The 23,132-nt window shown below is 53.7% G+C and overlaps 1 protein-coding gene across 1 annotated transcript in view; it reads right to left on the bottom strand.

The window, feature by feature from the left end:
• Nucleotides 1-12,488, bottom strand: part of LOC137414911 (proteasome subunit beta type-6) — a 34,630-nt gene extending 22,142 nt beyond the window's left edge. Inside the window, exons 1-3 of the mRNA XM_068100467.2 lie at nt 12,326-12,488; nt 8,256-8,323; nt 7,810-7,941 (exon numbers count right to left, since the gene is read on the bottom strand). Of these exons, the coding sequence (XP_067956568.1) occupies nt 7,810-7,941; nt 8,256-8,323; nt 12,326-12,421 (296 nt within the window). The 5' untranslated portion in view covers nt 12,422-12,488. The remainder of the gene's footprint in view (nt 1-7,809; nt 7,942-8,255; nt 8,324-12,325) is intronic.
• Nucleotides 12,489-23,132: the final 10,644 nt, after the last annotated feature.

Genomic DNA, 23,132 nt, shown 5'->3' with positions numbered 1-23,132 from the left:
TCTTAAGAAAGATAAATAAAGGAGCCAACCGTTGACATTCAACATAAATATGAAAGAGGTTTTCAGGTCTTTTACAAAAGGGACATTCATCTGCTAGGAGACTTGAGAAGCGGTGCAGCAAGTGGTTAGAGGGGAGGATCCAGTGTGCAAGTCTCCATTGGAGGTCACCATGTCGTGGCGGCACAGGAGGATGATAGAATCCTTTCCAATTAGGAAAATATGGGGGGGAACAAGGTAAGAGGTCTCTCCATCGAACCCTCCGCGGTGTCATTTGCCCTTGCAAAAGGAAACTTACGCAACCCAAATAGAGGTCTTTTTGTTTCGGAAACCCATTGAATCCTATGCTAAAGGGGGTACACGGAGGAGAGTTGGCAAGAGAAAACTTGCAAATAAGTTCAGGAAAGGTAGCAGGAGAGGCACCTTGTTCATTGTCTGCTTGGACTTGCTCCCAGTTAGGTGAAAGCTGTACATAGGTATGAAGCACACAGCGTAGCATACGTGCCACAACTCTGGAGGATCGCACGCCAACCAGGCTTGCCAATGCATCAGCTCCAATCCAACTGCCACTTGGGCTTAAAAGATCGGCGACCGATTTTATGTTCTTCGCGACAAAGCGTTGAACGAGGCACCTATCAGCAGGCATATCATGGAAAATTGAATTGTAAAACAAAGGTTCCATCAAGAACATTTGCTTTGTGTACGAATGCGTAGCTCTTGTTGTTGTTAGAGTTCGCCATGCGTTTAGTACACTTTGATAAAACCTGGAGAGGGGAGACATATCAAGATGCGAGAGATCCATCAAGAATATAGCGTGGTCATAGCCTAGTCTCCCCGCCTGCTGCAAAAGCCGACGAGCGACGCCGACCCAAGGTGGAGAGGGGTGCATGTACAGCATGCGTAGAGCAACCGAAAGTCGAAAGGCCATTAACCGGCTCTTTATGTCAACCAGGCCTTGGCCTCCATCGGTCAGTGGCAAGCTGAGGACCTCGGGTCGCAACCAGTGCTTTCCATCCCAGAAGAAAGACACAAAGCACTTCTGGAGCTGTTGAAGCAACACTACCGGAGGGTGCAGCACAAAGAACCTGTGCCATAGGGTAGAGGCCACCAAACTGTTGATCACCAAGACCCTTCCACGATAAGACAGTTGTGTTATCAGATTTCTCCATTTTTGCAGTTTCCCTTCAACAAGATCCAACAGACCAGCCCAATTCTTTGCTACTGTGGCGTCATTACCCAAGAACACTCCAAGGTATTTCACGCCATCAGTGGCCCATGCAAGAGGAGCAGGAAGTTTGGGTGCCGAGTGACATGACGGACCAAGCCAAATGGCGCTCGTTTTCTCCCAATTCACTTTGGCTGAAGAAGCCTTTTCAAACACGGATAGACAATAACGGACAACGTTAATGTCATTGAGGTTCCGCACAAAAACACACACATCATCAGCATATGCCAGCACCTTAATGGGCCGTTCAAGATGAGAAAACCCAACCCCGGTTAGTCTAGCACGCAAATAACCCAGTAAGGGTTCGATGGAGAGAGCATAGAGCAAGCCAGAGAGGGGGCAACCTTGTCGAATTCCCCTGTTGACAGGCAAGGGTGTAACAAGTCCATTGTTTATCTTAAGCACACTAGAGATATTGTTATACAGTATCTTAATGTAAGAAATGAAGGTCGGACCAAGTCCAAACCGTTCAAGCACTTTGAAGAGGTACCGATGATCGACGCGGTCAAAGGCCTTCTCCTGATCAAGGAGAAGGAGTCCCAAATCTGTGGGGTTTTCTTTGCACAGTTCAATCATGTCTCTTACAAGGGAGATGTTGTCATAGATGGAGCGCTTGGGTACACAATAACATTGGTCTTCTTTCAACAATGAGGAGAGATGAGGAGTAAGTCGCAATGCCAGGGCTTTTGAGAATACTTTATAGTCTGTGCATAGCAAAGAGATTGGGCGCCAGTTTTTAATATAGAGCAAGTCTCCTTTCTTTGGAATGAGGGTGAGAATAGCCCGTCGGCAACTCTGAGGGAGCTCTCCAAGCTGGCAGCTTGCGTTCAAGGTGTTGAGGAGTTCGGGACCCAGTAGATGCCAGAATTTATTATAAAATTCAGTTGTGAGTCCGTCCAATCCGGGCGCTTTCCCAACAGCAAGGCTGTGCAGAGCGGCGCCAAGTTCGTCCAAGGTAATGGGCCCCTCCAGGTAGGAACGTCCACCCTCACACAACACTGGCAGCCCTACGGAGATAGAGGCGACACTGACGGGATTTATTTGCTCCATCGAGTATATTTTCGAGAAATATTCCTTTGTGAAAAGTTTAATAACTGATTGGTTGAAAGTGATGGATGAGTCTGCCAAACGCAGTTGAGAGAGCTGTTTGTTCGGGAGGCGTTTCTCTAAGGAAAAAAAATACTTAGTTGGTATGTCTGTCTCGTTAAGGTGCTGCACCCTCATCCGAACTAGGGCACCACGTGCATTCCTCTCAGTTATTTCTTTCAATAAAGACTGTTTTTCGGTTAAGGCTCTTTGCACATTATTATTTTGTCCTGTGACCCTCTGAAGATGTAAAATCTCTGATTGCAATAATTTCCTTGCTTCATAATCAGCCCTTTTTGAGAAGCTCTGGTATTGTTGGCAGAAGCCTTTGATTTGGGTTTTTACTAGATCCCACCACACCAGTGGGTTAACAGAACAGCTTAGCTTCCGTTCCAAGAGATCTGTCCAGAAAGATTCAAAAGCCTGAATAAAGTTGAAGTCTTCTATTAAACTATTGTTGAACTTCCAGTGAGAACTCCCTGGACACGGTTTCGAGAGTTGAACGAATGCTCGAGCTAGGAAGTGATCGGAGAAACCGGAAGGCACGATGTCAGATTTGCAAACTCCATGTAACAGGTGAGAATTTACATAAATGCGATCAAGCCTCGCAAGTGAGATGTGGTTGTTGGAACAACGACACCATGTGTAGGATTGTTCGGAAGGGTGTTGCAAGCGCCAGACATCATGGAGATTATATTTTGCGATGATATTTGCAAAGAGTTTTGCGGTACATGGTTGAGGTTCCGGCCCGTTTCGGTCGCATGAGGCATTAACAGTACAGTTAAAATCGCCACCAATAATTAGACAAGTCTGCAGATCCAGTGTTTGGAGGAACTTTCTCAGTTCAGCAAAGAAGGAGATCCGCTCACCATTTTTGCTTGGAGCATACACATTAAGGATTGTAAACTTGACCTGATTGAGATAGAAAGTCACAGAGGCAAGATGGCCATCAATGATGTTCGCAAATTGAAGCGAGGATGGTTGGAAATGTTTCCCTAAGACAAACATGATTCCTGCCTTAGACGAGGAGCTGTTACTAAAGAAACACTCCTTATCCATAATGAGCCGCCACTGGGCCTGAACAGATCTGACAGCGTGGGTCTCCTGCAACAACGCTATGTCGAGACCGTTTGCGTTTATCAGCTGCTTGATTTGGATCTGGCGGAGTGAACTTCCACCACCATTGACATTTACTGTTCCAATCTTGAAACTCACCATGAATTAACTTAGAGTCTTTTTCGTCTTGGCGATCAATTTTCTTAAACGGTGACAATGTGTCTGAGGAAAGTTGAATAAGTCAGGCCTGCGTATAATAGCCTGAGCACACTCAAGGAAGGACGGTAAATCGGGAAAGTATTCTGTTAGGTTTATACTGCGTTTCCTGTACGTATTTTGCAAGAAAAGTCGTATTTGTTCAGGGGAAGTAGGACCTAGACTGGTAGGTTTCTCCATTGCTTCCACCTGGCTGTTTGCTTCCTCCAGGTCAGATTCGTCGGAGTCAGTTTTAATTTCCGAATCACACAAGCTTGTATAATCCTGCATGTCGCTGCTGTCATCAATATTGGCACACGGACCTGCACTAGTTGTAACATCTGTGTGCTCTCCCACCGTGGGAACATTGCTTTGAGGAATAACAGCAATAATCTGTGGATTTTGTGAAACAGAAACAGCATCAGCAGATGCAGCGATGTTGCTTCCCCCGACTGCAACAACCTCCGATGGTGTGGCGGTATCTAGCAGAATAGGAGTCTCTTGCAAGATATTGATTCCTGCGATTCCAGCTTCACCCGGTGATGAAGTGAGAGCAGTAACTGGGACAGTTTCGCTATTTTCTGCTGGCGGGAATTCAGCATCATCATGCTCAGGATTAACATTTTCCAAAGTGACAGCAAGTTCATCACCAGTGGCCTCGGCAGGTTCATCACCAATGGTCTCAGCAGGTTCATCACCAGTGGTCTCGGCAGGTTCATCACCAGTGGTCTCGGCAGGTTCATCACCAATGGTCTCAGCAGGTTCATCATCCATGTTCTCGACAGGTTCATCACCAGTGGTCTCAGCAGGTTCATCACCAGTGGTCTCAGCAAAATCATCAGAGGACTTTCCAATAGCCGAGTCCGTAACAGGTGAGACGATTCCATTTGATTTGTTAACAGGTAAACCAGTCCCTGCATGTGGAACGTCTATGTCCTCACATGAAAGGGGGCCGAACTTGTTGGCTGTAGGTACAGGGTTTGTCCCAGGTAAGCCTTGTAGAGTGGCATCGGTCACGACTGGGGGGGGGGTGTTACCGACAGGTTGCTTATTGTTAAATGCTGCCTTTTTCTGAGTTAAATGACCGTCGGGAAGGGTCTTTCTCTTTCTTGACGGAACAATGGTGAAACCATCCCCGACGTTCGTTGTGCTGTTTGGATCATCGGGATGGGAAGGCTGAGCGTTATTGCCGGACATGGAAGATGTTCCCTTCACAGCCGAAGCAAAAGATGAAGAAGAAGAATCCTTGTTGTTTACGTGGTTTGTCCCATCGTTCGACGAAGCCGTTTTTGGGCAAGAGCGTTTCAGGTGTCCGAATTTACCACATTCAAAACATTTCAAGGTATCAGTGGTTACGTATAATTGGTAATCATGATTATCAATTTTGAATTTCAAAACAATGTTCAGCGTTCTTTCGACGTTAGAAGGAGGAAGTACAAGATAAGCTTGTCTCCTGAAAGACATCACATGTTTAGCCCGGTCGTCCTGGCAACGTAAAGGTAACATCGTGACATGCGAAACCACAGTACCATAACGAGATAGTTCGGAGACCAGTCTCTCGTTCTTCAGGAATGGAGGACAGTTCGAGATGATGACCTTAACGGCTGGAGTGTCGAGAGGGGACACGAGTACGAAATGTCCGTCATCTGTCGATAATCCTGTACGTACAATCTCGTGAACCAGTTCAGCCTCGGATACGAAAATAACGACACGTTTGTTCATTCGCGAGGCCGCGCGAACTTTATCAATACCGATTATGTTGCCCACAGCAATAACGAGGTCTTCGACGCTGACCTCGTTCGGTGGGACACAAACGACGCCATGTCTACGAGTTAACGCTTCATATGCTGCGTAACGCGAAAACGAAGTCATAATTTACAGGGGACGAGGGGGGGGTGGGACAGGGGACGAGGGGGGGGGACAAGGGACGAGGATGGGGGTGGGACGGGGAACGAGGGACGGGGGACGAGGGACGGGGGACGAGGGACGGGGGACGAGGGACGAGGGACGGGGGACGAGGGACGGGGGACGAAGGACGAGGGACGGGGGACGGGGGGCGGGGGACGAGGGACGGGGGACGAGGGACGAGGGACGGGGGACGGGGGATGGGGGGGGGAGGACGGGGGGGGGGGACGAGGACGGGAGAGTGAATATCGCTCTCGAACAGTGATTAATTAATTACGAGCCGAGACAGATTTTCAAAGGCGAAAACAAACACAGCTGGTGGAGAAAAAAGCGATCAGCCGGAGGACGGGATGGGCCGCCGATTAATGCAAAAGTTATCCACAAACAGCTGCGGGCTCTCTTTCTCTCTCTCAGAAAATGGAAAAGGAAACAAAGGACACGGAGTGAATATAAATACAAACGAGATAAGAAAAAGGGAATCGAGGAGGGAAAAGGGAGGCAGAGGGGGATGGGGGAGGCCGAAGCCCCGAAGTGTTGGGTCTGATCAAAGGGGAGGGGTTGGGGCACAAATGCAGAGTAAGGATGTAAAGATAAACGAACAGGGGGAAGGAAAAGGTGAGATACGACGTGGAAAGGGACAAAGGAGTAGAACAGCAGAGCAGCTCGTACCTCACCACACATGCACAGCCACCATCTTGCCGCGCCCAAACACACCGACAGCCAGCAGAGGGCGCGAGAGAGAGAGAGAGAGAGAGAGAGAGAGAGAGAGAGAGAGAGAGAGACAGAGACAGAGACAGAGACAGAGAGAGAGAGAGAGAATAGAGATAAGTAGAAGAGACGACATCAGATGCTTCAAACTCAAGTTGTTGTCTGAAAAAGATTTTCAAAGGACACATGACCTTTGACCTGTTGAACCTAAAACTGAATAAGTTCATCTTTGTATTGCAGTCCACACTGATGCCAAGTTTGGTTAAATCTTCCGTGGTTCGCACATTATAGTGACAGCAAATTCTTAAATACAGGTCACATGACCATAGTGCTGTACCCGAACCATGTTCCGGAACTCCAACTCAGAGTTACGCGTCCAAGCCAAGTACGTGTCATGCCAGGATCGACTGTCAACTCGGCAATTTTCCCGTCACGTGAAATGGTGAACGGCACTTCAACTAGAACGGCACTCAATAAAGAACATACCTCCGCCTGGTTGGCCATATCACTCAATTATGAAGAAGCACTTAAAAAATTATACTAGCTGGATCCGGATCCGGATCTTCACCAAAATTGAATCGATTCTTCCTGGTCACACACACAAGCGGTCCAACAAGATTCGTCCAAATCCATCCATAACTTTTTGAGATATCCTGCTATGTATCGGTTTTGGCCCTATCTCCTAATGGTGAAGAATCACTTAAAAAATTATAGTAGCCAAATCCGGATCTTCACCAAAATCTAATAATTTCGTCCTTGTCACATACGCTACACATCTCTGCAAAATTTTGTCCAAATCCGTCAACAACTTTTTGAGATATCTTGTTCACAAACAAACTGACAAAGAAACGGACAAACAAACAGACAGACAGACAGACAGGGGTGAAAACATAACCTCCATCACCTTTGCTGGCGAAGGTAAAAGGTTGTGGACGGAATCGGATGAAACTTGGTGGACGGGTTGTTCATGTGACAACTAATTTATTCGATTTTGGTGAAGATCTGAATATGGATTCGGATATGAGAATTATTTAATCTTTAAGTGATTCGTCATCATTGAGAGATCGGGTGAAAAGCGATATATAACATGATGTTTAAAAAAGTTATGGACGGTTTATAATGAAACTTGTTGGACAAGTTGGTTAGGTGACAAGAACAGGCCGATTAGAATTTGATTCAGGTCTGAATCCAGATCCGGTCCTATCAATGGGGTACAAAAACAAACTGTTCAGCCTGGTGGAGGAATGCGCTCTACCGAGTGCCGTTCCAGTACAATATATAATCGTTTGCTTGTGAAAGAGCTGGAACCAGGTTCGTGTGACTGAACAATTTAACCACACTCCCTTGATGACAAATGACCATATAATTTTTGTACATTCTACAAACCCAACAGTTTTCACTTTACATATTTTGTTTAGTTTATCAGAAACAAAAAATTGGCAGATTATTCAATCTTTACAGGAGAACTGCTTGAAAACAGTACAAGTGGCCTTCCTCCAGGAAACAATAATGACCGCCTAGATATGAAAAGAAAGAAAGAAAGCATAATCTGTGCTGAAGGAAAGCATCCATGTGATGACGTTTCATCGAAAGATTCAAATGCGAAAGGCTGAACGGTTGTGACGTCATACACCGACCTGTGGAAAGCAAGCTGGTACGTCACCACATCGGCAATTGCCTGAGTGTCGGCTGCCGAGCCCGAGCGACAACAGAAGATGCGATCGTGGATAGGCGTGAGTTTATCCGTCACACGGTTTGCCACGTAAGGTCTGGATGGAGAGAGGGATTTGAACAGACAGCAATGTAATGACTTGCGTGGAAGATAAGATAAGCGAATGTCCAATAAATTATCACCACAAACGAATGACTTGAGATTCCTGACAGATGCTTTTCCTGCAACCAGTCATTCGCACTGACTTTCTGGTGACACATTTCTCCTTCGTTTCACTCTCAGACAATTATTGATGCAAGCTTTTCAGATAAATGAAGGACAATCAATGAAAAATATCTGCCGGACAAAAAAAATTACTTGCGGAAAAGAACTGCTTTGATATCAAAGGTGTCTCCTATTGTGACGCCTTACCCTGTTGTTGTACGCGAGTCTGCTCCAACTACTACTCCACCGTCAAACTCCACCGCCATGATGGTCGTCTGGAAAACACAAGCATGGAATGGAATTAAAATTTCAGAGATTATCAAACGTAAACAGACATGACACTGATACCGGGAAACGTTACAATCTATTATACTACATTTTAAAATGTCCAAAATGCAAAGACAGCCAGTGCAAAGAGCCCCTATAATGAAGAAGAACGATTCAATCAAGTCAAACAATATTTATAAAAGTTCATCTTGAAATGCTTCAGGTATCCAGGTATCTGTTATGAAAATATATTTCAACAGTTACAAATTGATATTCCATGGCTTGTCCACTTCAAAAGGGAAACTTTATGTAATAAAATCAATAAAATGTATTTAACTGCATGGTTTCCAAAGAACCAGCATGAAAAGGAAATCACAAACAAAATTCACCCTGACTTGAGCAAACTCACCACTTACATTACTTGATACTCACTGGAGAGAAATATGGTAAGAAACCTAAAGAGCGGTGCAGGAGTAGCATGCATTTAACAGGCGACGAAGAACCCAATGACCACTTTGACAGAAATAGAGTTCCTTGGCTGAGAGGGCAGAACCTGCCAGAAGGACAACAGTCTCTGCAGCACTTCACATTTCTAAGTTTTATGGGAGAGTGGCCAGAGAGAAGCCATTCCTGAGTAAAAATGCACATGACAGGACGCCTGGAATTAGCAAAAAGGCACGTGAAAGATTCTGAGAGCATAAGCCGAAAGGTTCTGTGGTCTGCCGAGACGAAAATTGAAAAATTGGAAACCGAGCACAGCTCATCACCGATCTAACACCATCCCGACCGTAAAGCATGGTGGTGGAGGCATCATGCTATGGGGATGCTTTTCAGTGGCAGGGACTAAGATACTTGCAAGGATAGAGGGGACAATTAATGGAGCCAAATACAGGCAAATTCTTGAGGAGAACCTGCAGAAGAGTGCAAAAGACCTGAGACGGCGACGATGATTTACGTTCCAACAGGACAATTACCCCAAGCACACAGCCAAAGCAACACTGGAATGGCTTCAGAACAAAAATGTGAAAGTCTTTGAGTGGCCCAGCAATAGCCCAGACTGGAATTCCATTGATAATCTGTGGAAAGACTTCAAGATTGCTGTTCACCGACCAGATCCTTCCCATCCAACTTGACAGAGCTTGAGCAAATCTGCAAGGACGAATCGGAGAAACTCCCCAAATACAGATGTGCAAAGCTGATACAGACACACCCAGGAAGCCTCAAAGCGGTAATCACTGCCAAAGGCACTTCTACGAAGTATTAACACAGGGGGTTGAATACTTATGTAAATTAGATATTTCTGTATTCCATTTTTAATTATTTTGTAAAAATTTGTAAAAAAAAAAAACAAAACAAACAAAAAAAAACCCACTTTGACATTATGGAGTATGATGTGTAGATCTGTGACAAAGAATCTCAATTTAAACCATTTTAGATTGAGGCTGTAAGACAAAATGTGAATAAAGTCAAGCGGTGTGAATACTTTCTGAAGGCACTGCACCTAACCTGGGTTAATTATATTTTCAGGAGCGATCAAAGCAGCGTCTATTACCTATATAATGTTGCCCAAATTAAGGGATGTGGAAGAAGAATGTATTGCACGATTGAAAACAATATCACCCTTTAGGGATCGGGTCCTTCTAGCACAGGTAATGATGATAAAGTGATAAAAAATATATGTATTACTAAAATGATGAAGTATATCCAACCAATCACACTCAATATTCCACCTTACCCCCTCAAAGTCATTGCCTTCTTGGTGCCCTCTCTCCCACACCCTCAAAGGCAGACAAAGTAGTCTTTTGCCTCGAGTTTTCATTGGCGATGGGACCATACAGTGTCATTGCCCATGTTCTCAAATCCTTCCCGGTGTTCTTGCTTCTCCTTTGTCTCCTAACTTTAGCCTGTCCTCCTTTGGCCACCTCACATCATGTTTCCACGAAAATGAAATCTCTCAACTGCAGACCAAAAAGCCAGCAATGGAAGCCTCTCCCGACCTCTTCCAGTGGAGGCTGGAGTTCCCCAAGGCAGTGTCGTGGGCCCAGTCTTGGTTCTCCTCATCGATTATAGACTACCTCACCAAAGCTCTGGAAAGCCAACGTATCTTTTGCAGAATGCTGCACATTGTGTCCTACAGTACCCCCGTCCTACTGACACGCAGAAAACAACTGCAGCACTCTCTGCTGGATCCCGTTCTGATAAATGGAATCCATCTTCGAATCCTGCAGTCTAACTCTGGAAGGATCACCAAACGAACCGATCTAACTATTCCCATGATGAGCAACTGGAAAAGGTTCAATCTCTTGAAATTCTAGATCTCACCGACAGCCACATCTCCTGGGCCAATCATGTACAGCAATGTCTGGTTCGAAAGTCAGCAGCTGACTGTACATCTGACGTTTCAAGTCAATCCTTGACAAATCAGAAGTACTCAGTCTACAAGGGCTTTGTCCATAGCTCAATGGAGTAATACTCTCCACTATGGGCTGGGGTCCCAGCATCTCACCTCTTCTCTCCTTTATCTCAATATCTCTCACTCAATGGTTTGAAGCACAAGGCCTGTTCCACTATCAGCCCTCCTGGTTAAACTCCCAACATACTGGCTTACCGCACACTCACACTCCACTCTTCTGTTTGTGAAACTCGCCACCTGAGGATATTCCCTCGAGGGCATAGAGCAAGTGGTGCACCACCATCTGACGTCATGATTCCCCATTCCTATTGTACCAACGATATTTTCTTACCTCATTACCTCCGCCACCAAAAGTGGATGGAGGTTATGTTTTCACCGGTCTGTCTGGTTGTTTGTGAACAAAATATCTCGAAAAGTTGTGGACAGATTCGGACAAAATTTGGCAGAGACGTAGCGTATGTGACAAGGACGAAATTATTAGATTTTGGTGAAGATCCGGATACGACATTTTTTAAGTGATTCTTCGCCATTGGGAGATGGGGCCAAAAACGATACATTGCGGGATATCTCAAAAAGTTGTGGACGGATTTGGACGAAACTTGGTGGGCAGGTTGGGTGTCTGACAAGGACGATTCGATTTGATTTTGGTGAAGATCTGAATATGGATTCGCATGAGATTTATTTAATTTTTGAGTGATTCTTCGCCATTGGGAGATAGGGCCAAAAACAATACATAGTTTCCATCTCGTGGATGATTCCGTGGATTCCATCTCGTTTCCATCTCGTTTTCCATCTCGTTTCCATTTTCCATCTTTCCAAACGTCCATCTCAAAAAGTTGTGGACGGATTTGGACGAAACTTGGTGGACAGGTTGGGTGTCTGACAAGGACGATTCGATTTGATTTTGGTGAAGATCTGAATATGGATTCGCATGAGGTTTATTTAATTTTTGAGTGATTCTTCGCCATTGGGAGATAGGGCCAAAAACGATACATTGTGGGATATCTCAAAAGGTTGTGGACGGATTTGGACGAAACTTGGTGGACAGGTTGGGTGTCTGACAAGGACGATTCGATTTGATTTTGGTGAAGATCTGAATGTGGATTCGCATGAGATTTATTTAATTTTTGAGTGATTCTTCGCCATTGGGAGATAGGGCCAAAACCGACACATAGCAGGATATCTCACAAAGTTGTGGACGGATGATTTTGATCAAATGCGATTTTGTATTGTAATTTTTTGGTCTACTCTGGGATACAAAATGTAAACTGTTCACATGGCGGATGTATGCTCTCTACTGCTGAGTACCGTTCTAGTTATTAACCATACTTCACTCAACCAACTTGCAGGTTACCATGTTGCTCCTCTCTCCATATTGCATCTTCATTCCCTTCCCGTTTTGTCCAACCGTGGCCCCTCTCAGTCTCACAATTTGTTGCCTTTTTACTCTTCCATGAGCCTCGACTTTGTAAGGAAAGAAAGAAAAAAGGTCATAATGATAATTAAAGATTACCGAAAAGCAACTTGGAAATATTCAAACACCACTGATAACCCAATTCAAATACCAATGGCACCACGAATACCGACCGGTACGTACCCCAGTGGAAACCTCAGCGGCATCCCAAGAAGGCATCTGGGGAACGCTTCCGAAGAGAAAGTCGTGAGGATGATTTCGCACTTGCACCGCCGCCATTTTGAATTAAAAATGAAATAACGTACCACTAGGCACGAGCGCTTGTCATTTCTTCAGATTTGATTTCAGAATTTCTGATATAGACGGTTAGTGCACACCAAAGACTAAGACTGAACCTGTTCATTGTGTGAAAATAGAAAAATAAACAAACGTCACACTGAAGATGACGCGAACTACACCGTCAGATTCACAAACATTGCACGAATTTCAGACGATACGCTTTGCTAGATTAGTACAGAGAAACCACGAACAACTGTTTCATGTTTATCAGAAAAAACAATGATTAAGGGTGGGTGACGATTGCTGGTTAGGTAATCAAAAATTCGGCTATATTCGCGTACGTAATAAATAGATGACAGATCCCAAAGAGGAGGAAAAATATCCCAGGAAAACTGGAGGCTCACAGCAGGCGCCAGCAAAGAATCAGGACCACAAGGTAACCAAATGCGCCTAATGGTAAAAGTGAACGCTGGAGACAAACATCTTCCACTAGATTCGCTTATAAACAAGTACCGGTAAACGAAAAAACATTTAGCTCTTACACGAGCCTCGATCTTGCATCCCCCCAAAAAAACGTTTTAGGGCGACACACTATTATTTTAAAAAAGTTTTAAACTAATTTTATTATTTATTTATTTATTTTTAATTACATTTTGAGAGACGAAAATTTACCAGAAAAGAGGACCGTGGGCCGAATTTCAGCTCTCTAGGACGTATGGAACCTAGAAAAGGAACGGCTCAAAGCTTTGAAACGGGACAAACAAACAAAGTTCAGATGAAGTTAAATAAAAGTGTGAATAATAATAAAAAGCCACCAACGTGTAACGCGCATTTGGGTGTCATTTGCCTCAACAAGATCGCACGTTGTATCTATCATATCGATCATCTCCCATGTGATGTCATCTCTTCTCCCACGTGGTATATAATAGCATCTCCCACGTGGTATATCATATCATCTCCCACGTGGTAGATGATATGATATAATAGCATCTCCCACGTGGTATATCATATCATCTCCCACGTGGTAGATGATATGATACCACGTGGGAGATTATGTGATACTGTAGCGGTTACCGCTGGATGCACACAATCGCCTTGCACCGGCCAGAACACGGCCAGACGCGCCTCTCCCGGGCATGCCCGGACTCACTGTTCCCGGGCACGCCCGAACCTCCCGGGCACGCCCGGTCTCGTCTTTCCCGGGCATGCCCGCTCTCGCCTTTCCAGGGCTCGCCCAGAGCGTCCGGGCATGCCCGCTCTCGCCTTTCCAGGGCTCGCCCAGAGCGTCCGGGCATGCCCGCTATCGCCTTTCCAGGGCTCGCCCAGAGCGTCCGGGCATGCCCGGTATCGCCTTTCCAGGGCTCGCCCAGAGCGTCCGGGCATGCCCGCTCTCACCTTTCCAGTGCTCGTCCAAAGCGCCCGGGCACGCCCAGCCTCGACTTGCCAGGCCGCAGCCAAACACGCCCGGGCAGGTCCAGACTCGCCTTTCCAAGGCTCACCCTTGACACCCGGGCATGCCCGGTATAGCTTTTACCGGGCAAACTTCCCGACATAAATGTGTATATATATTGCTGCCCGATAAACGGGCTTTTGATCAGCTGTTTTGTTTACCACATACCTTTGTTTACCACATACCACGATCAAACCACATACCTGAGCTGTTTTGTTTCAATAAAGCAACTCGGACGAATTCCGTCTTTGGTCGCGTCAATTCTTTCGACTCGCGTTGGAGCGCCGCTCCTTCACTGGTGACCTACCGACATGGACACGGCAGTGACTCTTAAACTGCCTACCTTCTGGGAGGCTCACGCGGCTGTTTGGTTCGCCCAGGCGGACTCCCAGTTCGCCCTGCGAGGCATCACCGCGGACGACACCCGCTTCCACCACGTCGTGGCAGCGCTCGGTTCCGCCACCGCGGCCCGCGCCCTGAGCCTCCTCGAGCACCCGCCGGCTGCCGACAAGTATGACGCGCTGAAGACGCTCCTCCTCGACGCTTTCGCCCTCTCACCGGTGGCACGCGCACGGCGCCTGCTCGACCTGCCCAAGCTCGGCGACACGCGCCCGTCCGAGCGCATGGACTATATGCTCTCGTTGCTCGGTGAGCACTCTCCGGATTTTCTGTTCCGCGAGTTGTTCCTTCGCCAGCTGCCTCACCCGGTACGCCTCGCCCTGGCTGGCACGTCGATCACCGATCCCCGCGCCCTCGCCAGGGAAGCCGATAAGATCTCCTCGGCGGGCCAACACATCGGCGCGGCTACCTGGAGCCTGCCGCCGTCCGAGGCGACGCCCACGACGCCCGAGCGCCCTGCGCGGTTGGAGGCCGAACTGCCGTTGAAACTGGCGGCCGCCACGCCGCACCGACCGCTTCCGACACGACGGCCGGGGCCTCCACCTGACCAGGCGTGGTGTTCTTACCACGCCAGGTTCGGACACAAGGCTCGGACGTGCCGACCCCCGTGCACTTTCGGCAAGTCGGGAAACGGCCGGGCCGGCGTTCATTCCCAGCCATGAGCGCCGGCCACCCGGGCAACTTGCTTTTCATTCGGGACAAAGCGTCCGGGCGGCATTTCCTTTGTGACACCGGCGCCCAACTGAGCGTCATACCCGCCTCCGAGCAGGACAGGCAGGACGCCGTTTGCGGCCCCTCTTTGGTCGCTGCTAATGGCTCGGGCATACGCACTTTCGGCCCGCGCAACGTCACCCTCTGCTTCGGCAGCCAGCGCTTTCAGTGGACCTTTGTGACCGCCTGCGTCCCCATGGCTTTGCTGGGTGCCGACTTCCTCTGCGCGCACGGGCTGCTGGTCGACGTCAAACGTCGTCGCCTTGTCAACGCCGAGACCTTCAGCTCCCTGGCGTGCACGATGAGCAGCTCCGCGCCGACCGAACTGGCGTGCGCCCTCCCGACGGCGAATGAGTTCGCTCGCCTGCTCGCGGAATTCCCGGCCCTCACACGGCCGACGTTTTCGGCCGTCGCAGTGCGGCATGGGATCGAGCACCACATACCCACTACGGGCCCGCCGGTCTACGCCACGGCCCGCCGCCTCGACCCATGCAAGCTCGCCATGGCAAAGGCCGAGTTCGACGCGTTGGAGCACCTCGGCATCGTGCGGCGCTCCAATAGCGCGTGGGCCTCACCACTGCACATCGTGCCAAAGCCGGGGGGCGGATGGCGCCCGTGTGGCGACTACCGCCGCCTCAACGACGCTACCACCCCCGACAGGTACCCGATCCCGCACATCCAGGACTTTTCCGCCCGTTTGGCGGGACGGGTCATATTTTCCAAAATTGACCTGATACGGGGATACCACCAGGTACCTGTCCGGGTGGCCGACGTCCCGAAGACGGCCGTCATCACGCCGTTCGGCCTGTTCGAATTTTTGAGGATGCCGTTTGGCCTCAAGAACGCGGCCCAGGCGTTCCAGCGCTTAATGGACGGCGTGCTGCGCGACCTGCCATTTCTTTTCGTCTATCTGGACGACATCCTCGTCGCCAGCACGTCCTGCGCCGAGCACCTCCTCCACCTCCGAACACTGCTCGGTCGCCTCAGCGAGCACGGCTTAATTGTCAACCCGGCCAAATGCCACTTCGGCACGACGACCGTTGACTTTTTGGGCCACCGCATCACCAAGACCGGGGCCGTGCCGCTGCCGACCAAGGTCTCGGCCATCACCACGTTCCCGCGTCCCCGTTCCATCAAGGCCCTACAAGAGTTCCTCAGCATGGTGAATTTTTATCACCGATTCGTGCCCCGCGCTGCTCAGCTCATGCGGCCCCTTTACGAGGCCCCCCGGGGCAAGCCGGCCAAGCATGACATCGTTTGGTCCGCGGCCATGGACGCGGCCTTCGCGAGCGCAAAACGGGCCCTCGCCGACGCAACGCTGCTGGCTCACCCGGTGCTCAACGCGCCCATCGCCCTCACTACGGACGCCTCCAACTACGCGGTTGGGTGCCGTCCATGAACAATGGGTGGACGGGGTTTGGCAGCCACTCGCTTTTTTCAGCCGGCAGCTCCGGCCGAACGAGTTAAAATACAGCACGTTCGACCGCGAGCTGCTCGGTCTATTCCTGGCCATTCGCCATTTCCGACACCTCCTGGAGGGCCGCCGTTCACGGCTTTCGTCGACCACAAGCCGTTGGTCTACGCAATGGCCAAAGTCACGGAGCCATGGTCGGCCCGCCAGCAGCGCCACCTCTCCGCCGTGTCGGAATTCACCACAAACATCTGGCACGTCGCCGGCAAAGACAACGCTGTGGCCGACTGTCTTTCTCGGGCCAGCGCGAACGCGGTCCACCTCGGCGTGGACTTCGCGCTCATGGCGGCCGACCAGACCACCGACACCTCGGTGCAGGCCCTCCGGGCGGCGGACACGGGCCTCCGCCTGGCCGACATCCCCTTCGCGGGCACCGTCCTGCTCTGCGACGTCTCCCAGGGCCAGCCTCGCCCCATCGTGCCCGTTTCCTGGCAGCGCCGCATCTTCGCCTCCATCCACGGCCTTTCTCACCCGGGCCGGAAAGCTTCTCAGAAGCTGGTGTCAGCGCGTTTCGTCTGGCACGGCCTTTGACGGAACGTCCGCGACTGGGCCAACGCCTGCACGGCCTGCCAGTGGGCCAAGGTCCACCGCCACACCCAGGCCCCGCTGGCACCTTTCACCGTGCCTGCATGGCGTTTCGACCACGTCCACGTGGACCTGGTGGGTCCCCTGCCCCCATCGCGGGGGTTCACCCACCTGCTCACCATGGTGGACAGGACCACCAGGTGGCCGGAGGCCGTGCCCCTCACCTCCACCACCACCACCGACGTGGCGCAGGCGTTCATCGCCACCTGGGTCGCGCGCTTCGGCGCACCGGCAGACATCTCGTCCGACCGCGGCCCACAGTTCACGTCCGAACTTTGGGGCGCGGTCGCCCGCTCGTTGGGGGTCACGCTGCACCGCACCACGGCCTACCACCCCCAAGCCAACGGGTTGTGCGAGCGGTTTCACCGCTCCATGAAGGCCGCACTCATGGCCGGCCTTCAGGACGACGGTTGGACCGACCGGCTGCCGTGGGTCCTTTTGGGCCTCCGCACGGCCCCCAAGGAGGACCTCCGGGCGTCCGCCGCCGAGCTCGTCTACGGCCAGCCGCTCCGCGTCCCGGGTGAGTTCGTGCGCGACGCTACCAGTCCCTGGTCCGCCGCACACCAGCGCTCGGACCTCCAGGAGGCCGCCCGCCGATTTGCCCCCGTGCCAACGTCCCGCCACGGTGGCCCCCAGTCCTACGTCCCCCCCGGCGCTTCGCACAGCGGAGTACGTCTTTGTGCGTCATGACGCGCACCGGGGGCCACTCCGGCCGCCGTACGACGGGCCCTTCCGGGTCCTGCGACGGGGCGACAAGTCCTTTGTCGTCGACGTTGGCGGCCGGTCGGACCGGATCTCTGTGGACCGCCTCAAACCGGCGCACATGGACATCGACCGACCACCACGGTTGGCCCTTCCTCCGCGGCGAGGCCGCCCCCCGTCCACAGTTCCCCCCGCTCGACCACCCACCACCATGTCGGACCCCTCCCCACGACCCTCCAGGGGTCGCTTCGGCCGGGTCATCCGGACCCCCCTTAAATTGACCCTGCCGGTGCAGGTCGATTCTGGAGGGGCGTGTGTAGCGGTTACCGCTGGATGCACACAATCGCCTTGCACCGGCCAGAACACGGCCAGACGCGCCTCTCCCGGGCATGCCCGGACTCACTGTTCCCGGGCACGCCTGAACCTCCCGGGCACGCCCGGTCTCGTCTTTCCAGGGCTCGCCCAGAGCGTCCGGGCATGCCCGCTATCGCCTTTCCAGGGCTCGCCCAGAGCGTCCGGGCATGCCCGCTATCGCCTTTCCAGGGCTCGCCCAGAGCGTCCGGGCATGCCCGCTATCGCCTTTCCAGGGCTCGCCCAGAGCGTCCGGGCATGCCCGCTATCGCCTTTCCAGGGCTCGCCCAGAGCGTCCGGGCATGCCCGCTCTCGCCTTTCCAGTGCTCGTCCAGAGCGCCCGGGCACGCCCAGCCTCGACTTGCCAGGCCGCAGCCAAACACGCCCGGGCAGGTCCAGACTCGCCTTTCCAAGGCTCGCCCTTGACACCCGGGCATGCCCGGTATAGCTTTTACCGGGCAAACTTCCCGACATAAATGTGTATATACAATATTGCTGCCCGATAAACGGGCTTTTGGTCAGAATACCTGAGCTGTTTTGTTTCAATAAAGCAACTTGGACGAATTCCGTCTTTGGTCGCGTCAATTCTTTCGACTCGCGTTGGAGCGCCGCTCCTTCAATACCACGTGGGAGATGATATGGTACCACGTGGGAGATGCTAATATGATACCACGTTGTACCATATCATATCCCACGTGGTATTGTGGCGGACACGAAAGCTCACTGGCGTGATGGCATCATTCCGCGCACCAAGTGGGCGGCGGCCACGCCCGAGGGGTAGGCGTGGCCGCGGGATATACACCGGGCGCGCAGCCCGGAGCGCTCCAGTGCTACAGTGGAGCTCTTGTAATAAAGACTCTTTGAACTTACCGCGTTGTCCGCTTCCTCCTTGCTAAACAAGTAGCACGCGTAGCACCGCGCTTCATTGGTGACCCATCGACGTTCTGGTCAGCCGTCGCTGACCACCCGAACCCGCCACAGCAATGGCAACCAACGCGGTCACAATCAAACTCCCCGAGTTCTGGGAGGCTCAAGCTGAAGTTTGGTTCCTGCAGGCAGAAGCCCAGTTCCGACTTCGAGGCATCACGGTGGACGAGCCACGTGGTCGCCTCCCTCGGGCCCGACACGGCCGCCCGCGTCGTGTCGGTCCTGAGGAACCCACCGGCCGACGGCAGGTACGAGGCGATCAAGCGTCTCCTCCTCGCCACGTTCGGCCTCACGGTGGACGCACGGGCCGACCGCCTCCTGGACCTCCCCGAGCTCGGTGACACGCGACCGTCGGTCCGCATGGACCACATGCTGTCGCTGATGGGCGACGAAACCCCAAACGCTCTATTCCGGGCGTTATTTCGACGCCAGCTTTCGACGCCAGCGTACTTCGACGCCAGCGCCACGCCAGCGCCACGCCAGCGCCAGCGCCATTTTCGACGCCAGCGTACTTCGACGCCACGAGTACGCCTCGCGTTGGCCGGTTCTGCGACGATGGAACCCCGAGCTCTCGCTGCCGAGGCCGACAAGTTCTTCGCGGCTTTGGACACGCAGGCAAGTTTTGGCGCGGCCGTCGCGCATCCCGATGCTGATGCACACCTCGTGGCTGATGCTGATGCACACCTCGTGGCCGCCGCCACGCCCCGCCCACCATCGCCGCCGCAGAGAAAACCGCGGCCTCTGCCGCCTCCGCCGCCAACCTGGTGTTTTTTCCACGCCCAGTTCGGCCACGAGGCTCGGCAATGTCGCCCGCCATGCTCATTCGGCAGGTCGGGAAACGCCCGGGCCGGCCCTCGGTAGTGGCACTGAGCGCCGGCCGTTCAAACAGCCTACTGTTCATCACGGACACCTTATCCGGGCGCCATTACCTGTGCGACACGGGAGCACAGGTGAGTGTCGTTCCCGCCGGTACGTCCGACAAGCAGACCGCAGGCCGGGGCCCTGCGCTGCTTGCTGCCAACGGTACGTCCATTCGCACATACGGAAAACGCTGCCTTTCTCTGCGGTTCGGGGGGCAGGTTTTCCGGTGGTCGTTCGTCACTGCCGACGTGCCTATGGCACTGCTTGGCGCGGACTTCCTATGTGCCAATGGCCTGTTGGTGGACGTAAAGCACAGAAGGCTTGTCCAGGCCGAGACGTTCAGCTCGCTCGCTTGCGCGCTGCCCGCCTCGTTGAGCAGCTCCCGGATCGGCTCATCGAGCGGCTCGCCGAGCGGCTTGCTGAGCGGTTCGGTTCCGGCCAGGTTGATCTGTACGCTTCCGGCAGCGGACGAATTCACCCGCCTCCTCGCCGGCTTCCCGGCCCTCACGCGGCCCACCTTCTCGGCGGGGGCCGTCAAGCACGGGGTGGAACACCACATCCCCACCGCCGGGCCACCGGTCTACGCCCGGGCACGCCACCTCGAGCCGACGAAGCTCGTGGTAGCTAAAGCGGAGTTCGCTACGCTGGAGCGGCTCGGCATCGTGCGGCGCTCCGAGAGTGCTTGGGCGTCGCCGCTCCACATCGTGCCAAAGCCCGACGGGGGATGGCGACCGTGCGGGGACTACCGGCGCCTCAACGATGCCACCACCCCCGACCGCTACCCCGTCCCCCACATTCAGGACTTCTCCGCCCGGTTGGCGGGCATGTCCTTCTTTTCAAAGGTGGACATCATATGCGACTACCATCTGGTCCCCGTCAGGCCGGAGGACATCCCGAAGACGGCGGTCATCACGCCATTCGGACTTTTCGAATTTCTTCGGATGCCCTTCGGTTTGAAGAATGCGGCTCAGGCGTTCCAGCGACTAATGGACAGCGTCTTGCGCGACTTGGATTTTCTGTACGTCTACCTGGATGACATCCTCGTCGCCAGCGCGGCCCGCGAAGAGCACCTTCACCATCTCCGCATGCTTTTCGAACGCCTGGGCCAGCATGGCCTCATCGTGAACCCCGCCAAGTGCCGGTTCGGCGTCGCCGACATCGACTTTTTGGGGCACCGCGTCACCAGGCACGGGGCCGTCCCCCTACCGGCCAAGGTGGAGGCGGTAAAGGGGTTTCCGCGCCCCGCACGATCAAGGGGCTCCAGGAGTTCCTGGGCATGGTAAACTTTTACCATCGGTTCCTGCCCCGCATCGCCCAGCTCCTGCGCCCCTTGCACGAGGCCCTCCGAGGGAAGCCGGGCAAAGGTGACGTTACCTGGACCGAGCAGATGGACGCGGCATTCGCGGGCGCGAAGCTCGCCTTGGCTAACGCCACCATGCTTGCGCACCCGGCGTCCGATGCACCGATCGCCCTCACCAACGACGCCTCAGACTACGCGGTGGGCGCGGTGCACGAGCAATGGGTGCGTGGTGCCTGGCAACCGCTGGCGTTCTTCAGCCGGCAGCTTCGCCCGCCCGAACGCCGTTATAGTACTTTCGACCGCGAGTTGCTCGGGCTTCACCTGGCGGTCAGGCACTTCCGCCATCTGCTCGAGGGCCATGCGTTCACGGCCTTCGTTGACCACAAGCCACTGGTCTTCGCGATGGGCAAGGTCGCCGAGCCGTGGTCGGCCTGGCAGCAGCGTCACCTCTCGGCCGTGTCCGAATATACGACGGACATCCGGCACATCGCGGGGAAGGACAACCCGGTGGCGGATTGCCTTTCCCGGTCCGTTGCCCATGCAGTCCACCTTGGCATCAACTATGCCCGGATGGCGGCGGACCAGGCCGCCGACCCCGGCGTCCAGGCCTTGAGGACCGCCGTCACGGGCCTCCGCGTCACTGAGGTGCCGGTCGACGGCACGGGCACGGCCCTCTTGTGCGACGTCTCCCTCGGGCGGCCTCGCCCCATCGTGCCCGCGGGCTGGCAGCGCCAGGTTTTTGACGCCATCCACGGCCTGTCCCACCCGGGCACGAAGGCCTCCCAGAGGTTGGTCGCCGACAAGTTTGTCTGGCATGGCCTCCGGAAGGCCGTCCGCGGCTGGACCAGGACGTGCCTCGCGTGCCAGCGCGCGAAGGTGCACCGACACACCCAGGCCCCATTGGCCCCGTTTACGATGCCGGAACGTAGGTTCGACCACGTTCACGTGGACCTGATCAACCGCGACTCACGTCAACCGCGACTTCACGTCAACTTCACGTCGACTTCACGTCAACCGCGACTCCTAACCTCTGCCCCCCTCGCGGGGTTTCACCCATGTCCTCACCATGGTGGACCGCACCACCCTGTGGCCGGAGGCCATGCCTTTGGCGGCGACGACGGCAGCGGACGTCGCACAGGCGTTCATCGCCACCTGGGTCGCCCGGTTCGGCGCCCCTTGGACATCTCGTCCGACCGCGGCCCCCAGTTCACCTGGGAGCTCTGGGGGGTGGTCGCGCGGGGGCTCGGGGTCCAGCTCCACCGAACCACGGCCTACCACCCCCAGGCCAACGGCCTGTGCGAGCGGTTCCACCGCTCGTTGAAGGCCGCGCTCCGGGCCACCCTCCGCGACGGCGGCTGGGTCGACAGGCTCCCCTGGGTCCTGCTGGGCCTCCGGACGGCGCCCAAGGACGACCTGCGCGCATCCGCGGCTTCGGGTCTTCGGACAACCGCTGCTGGTGCCGGGCGAGTTCCTCCCCGACCCCACGGCACCATGGTCCACAGCGCAGGAGCGTTCCGCGCTTCAGGAGACCGCCCGGAGGTTCGCCCCAGTGCCGACGGCGCACCACCGGCACCCACCTACGCACGTCGCCCCGGAGCTTCACACCGCAGAGTACGTCTTCGTCCGGCACGACGCCCACCGGACACCACTGCGGCCCCCGTACGACGGGCCTTTCCGCGTGCTGGAGACCGGGTTGAAACATTTCACCTTGGACTTCGGCGGTACTCCCGACCCGTCTCAGTAGATCGCCTCAAGCCGGCCCACCTCGACGTGGACCACCCACCGCCGGTGGCTCGGCCCCCGCATCGAGGCCGCCCCCTTGGGGGCGGACCCCCGGCACCGCCCAGCCCCGCCGGCACGCCGCCCCCCGGTCCGGTACCCATCCCGGTTGCAGCCGGAGGCATCCCAGCTGGCATCCCTGCACCCCGGACGCCGCCAGTCGCCAGAGGGCGCT

This window comes from Myxine glutinosa, chromosome 4 (assembly GCF_964187855.1).
Source record: "Myxine glutinosa chromosome 4, kmMyxGlut1.1, whole genome shotgun sequence".
In the NCBI taxonomy this organism is placed as follows: domain Eukaryota; kingdom Metazoa; phylum Chordata; class Myxini; order Myxiniformes; family Myxinidae; genus Myxine; species Myxine glutinosa.
The sequence above is the reverse complement of the archived record's forward strand: the minus strand, read 5'-3'. Positions and strand labels throughout refer to the sequence as shown.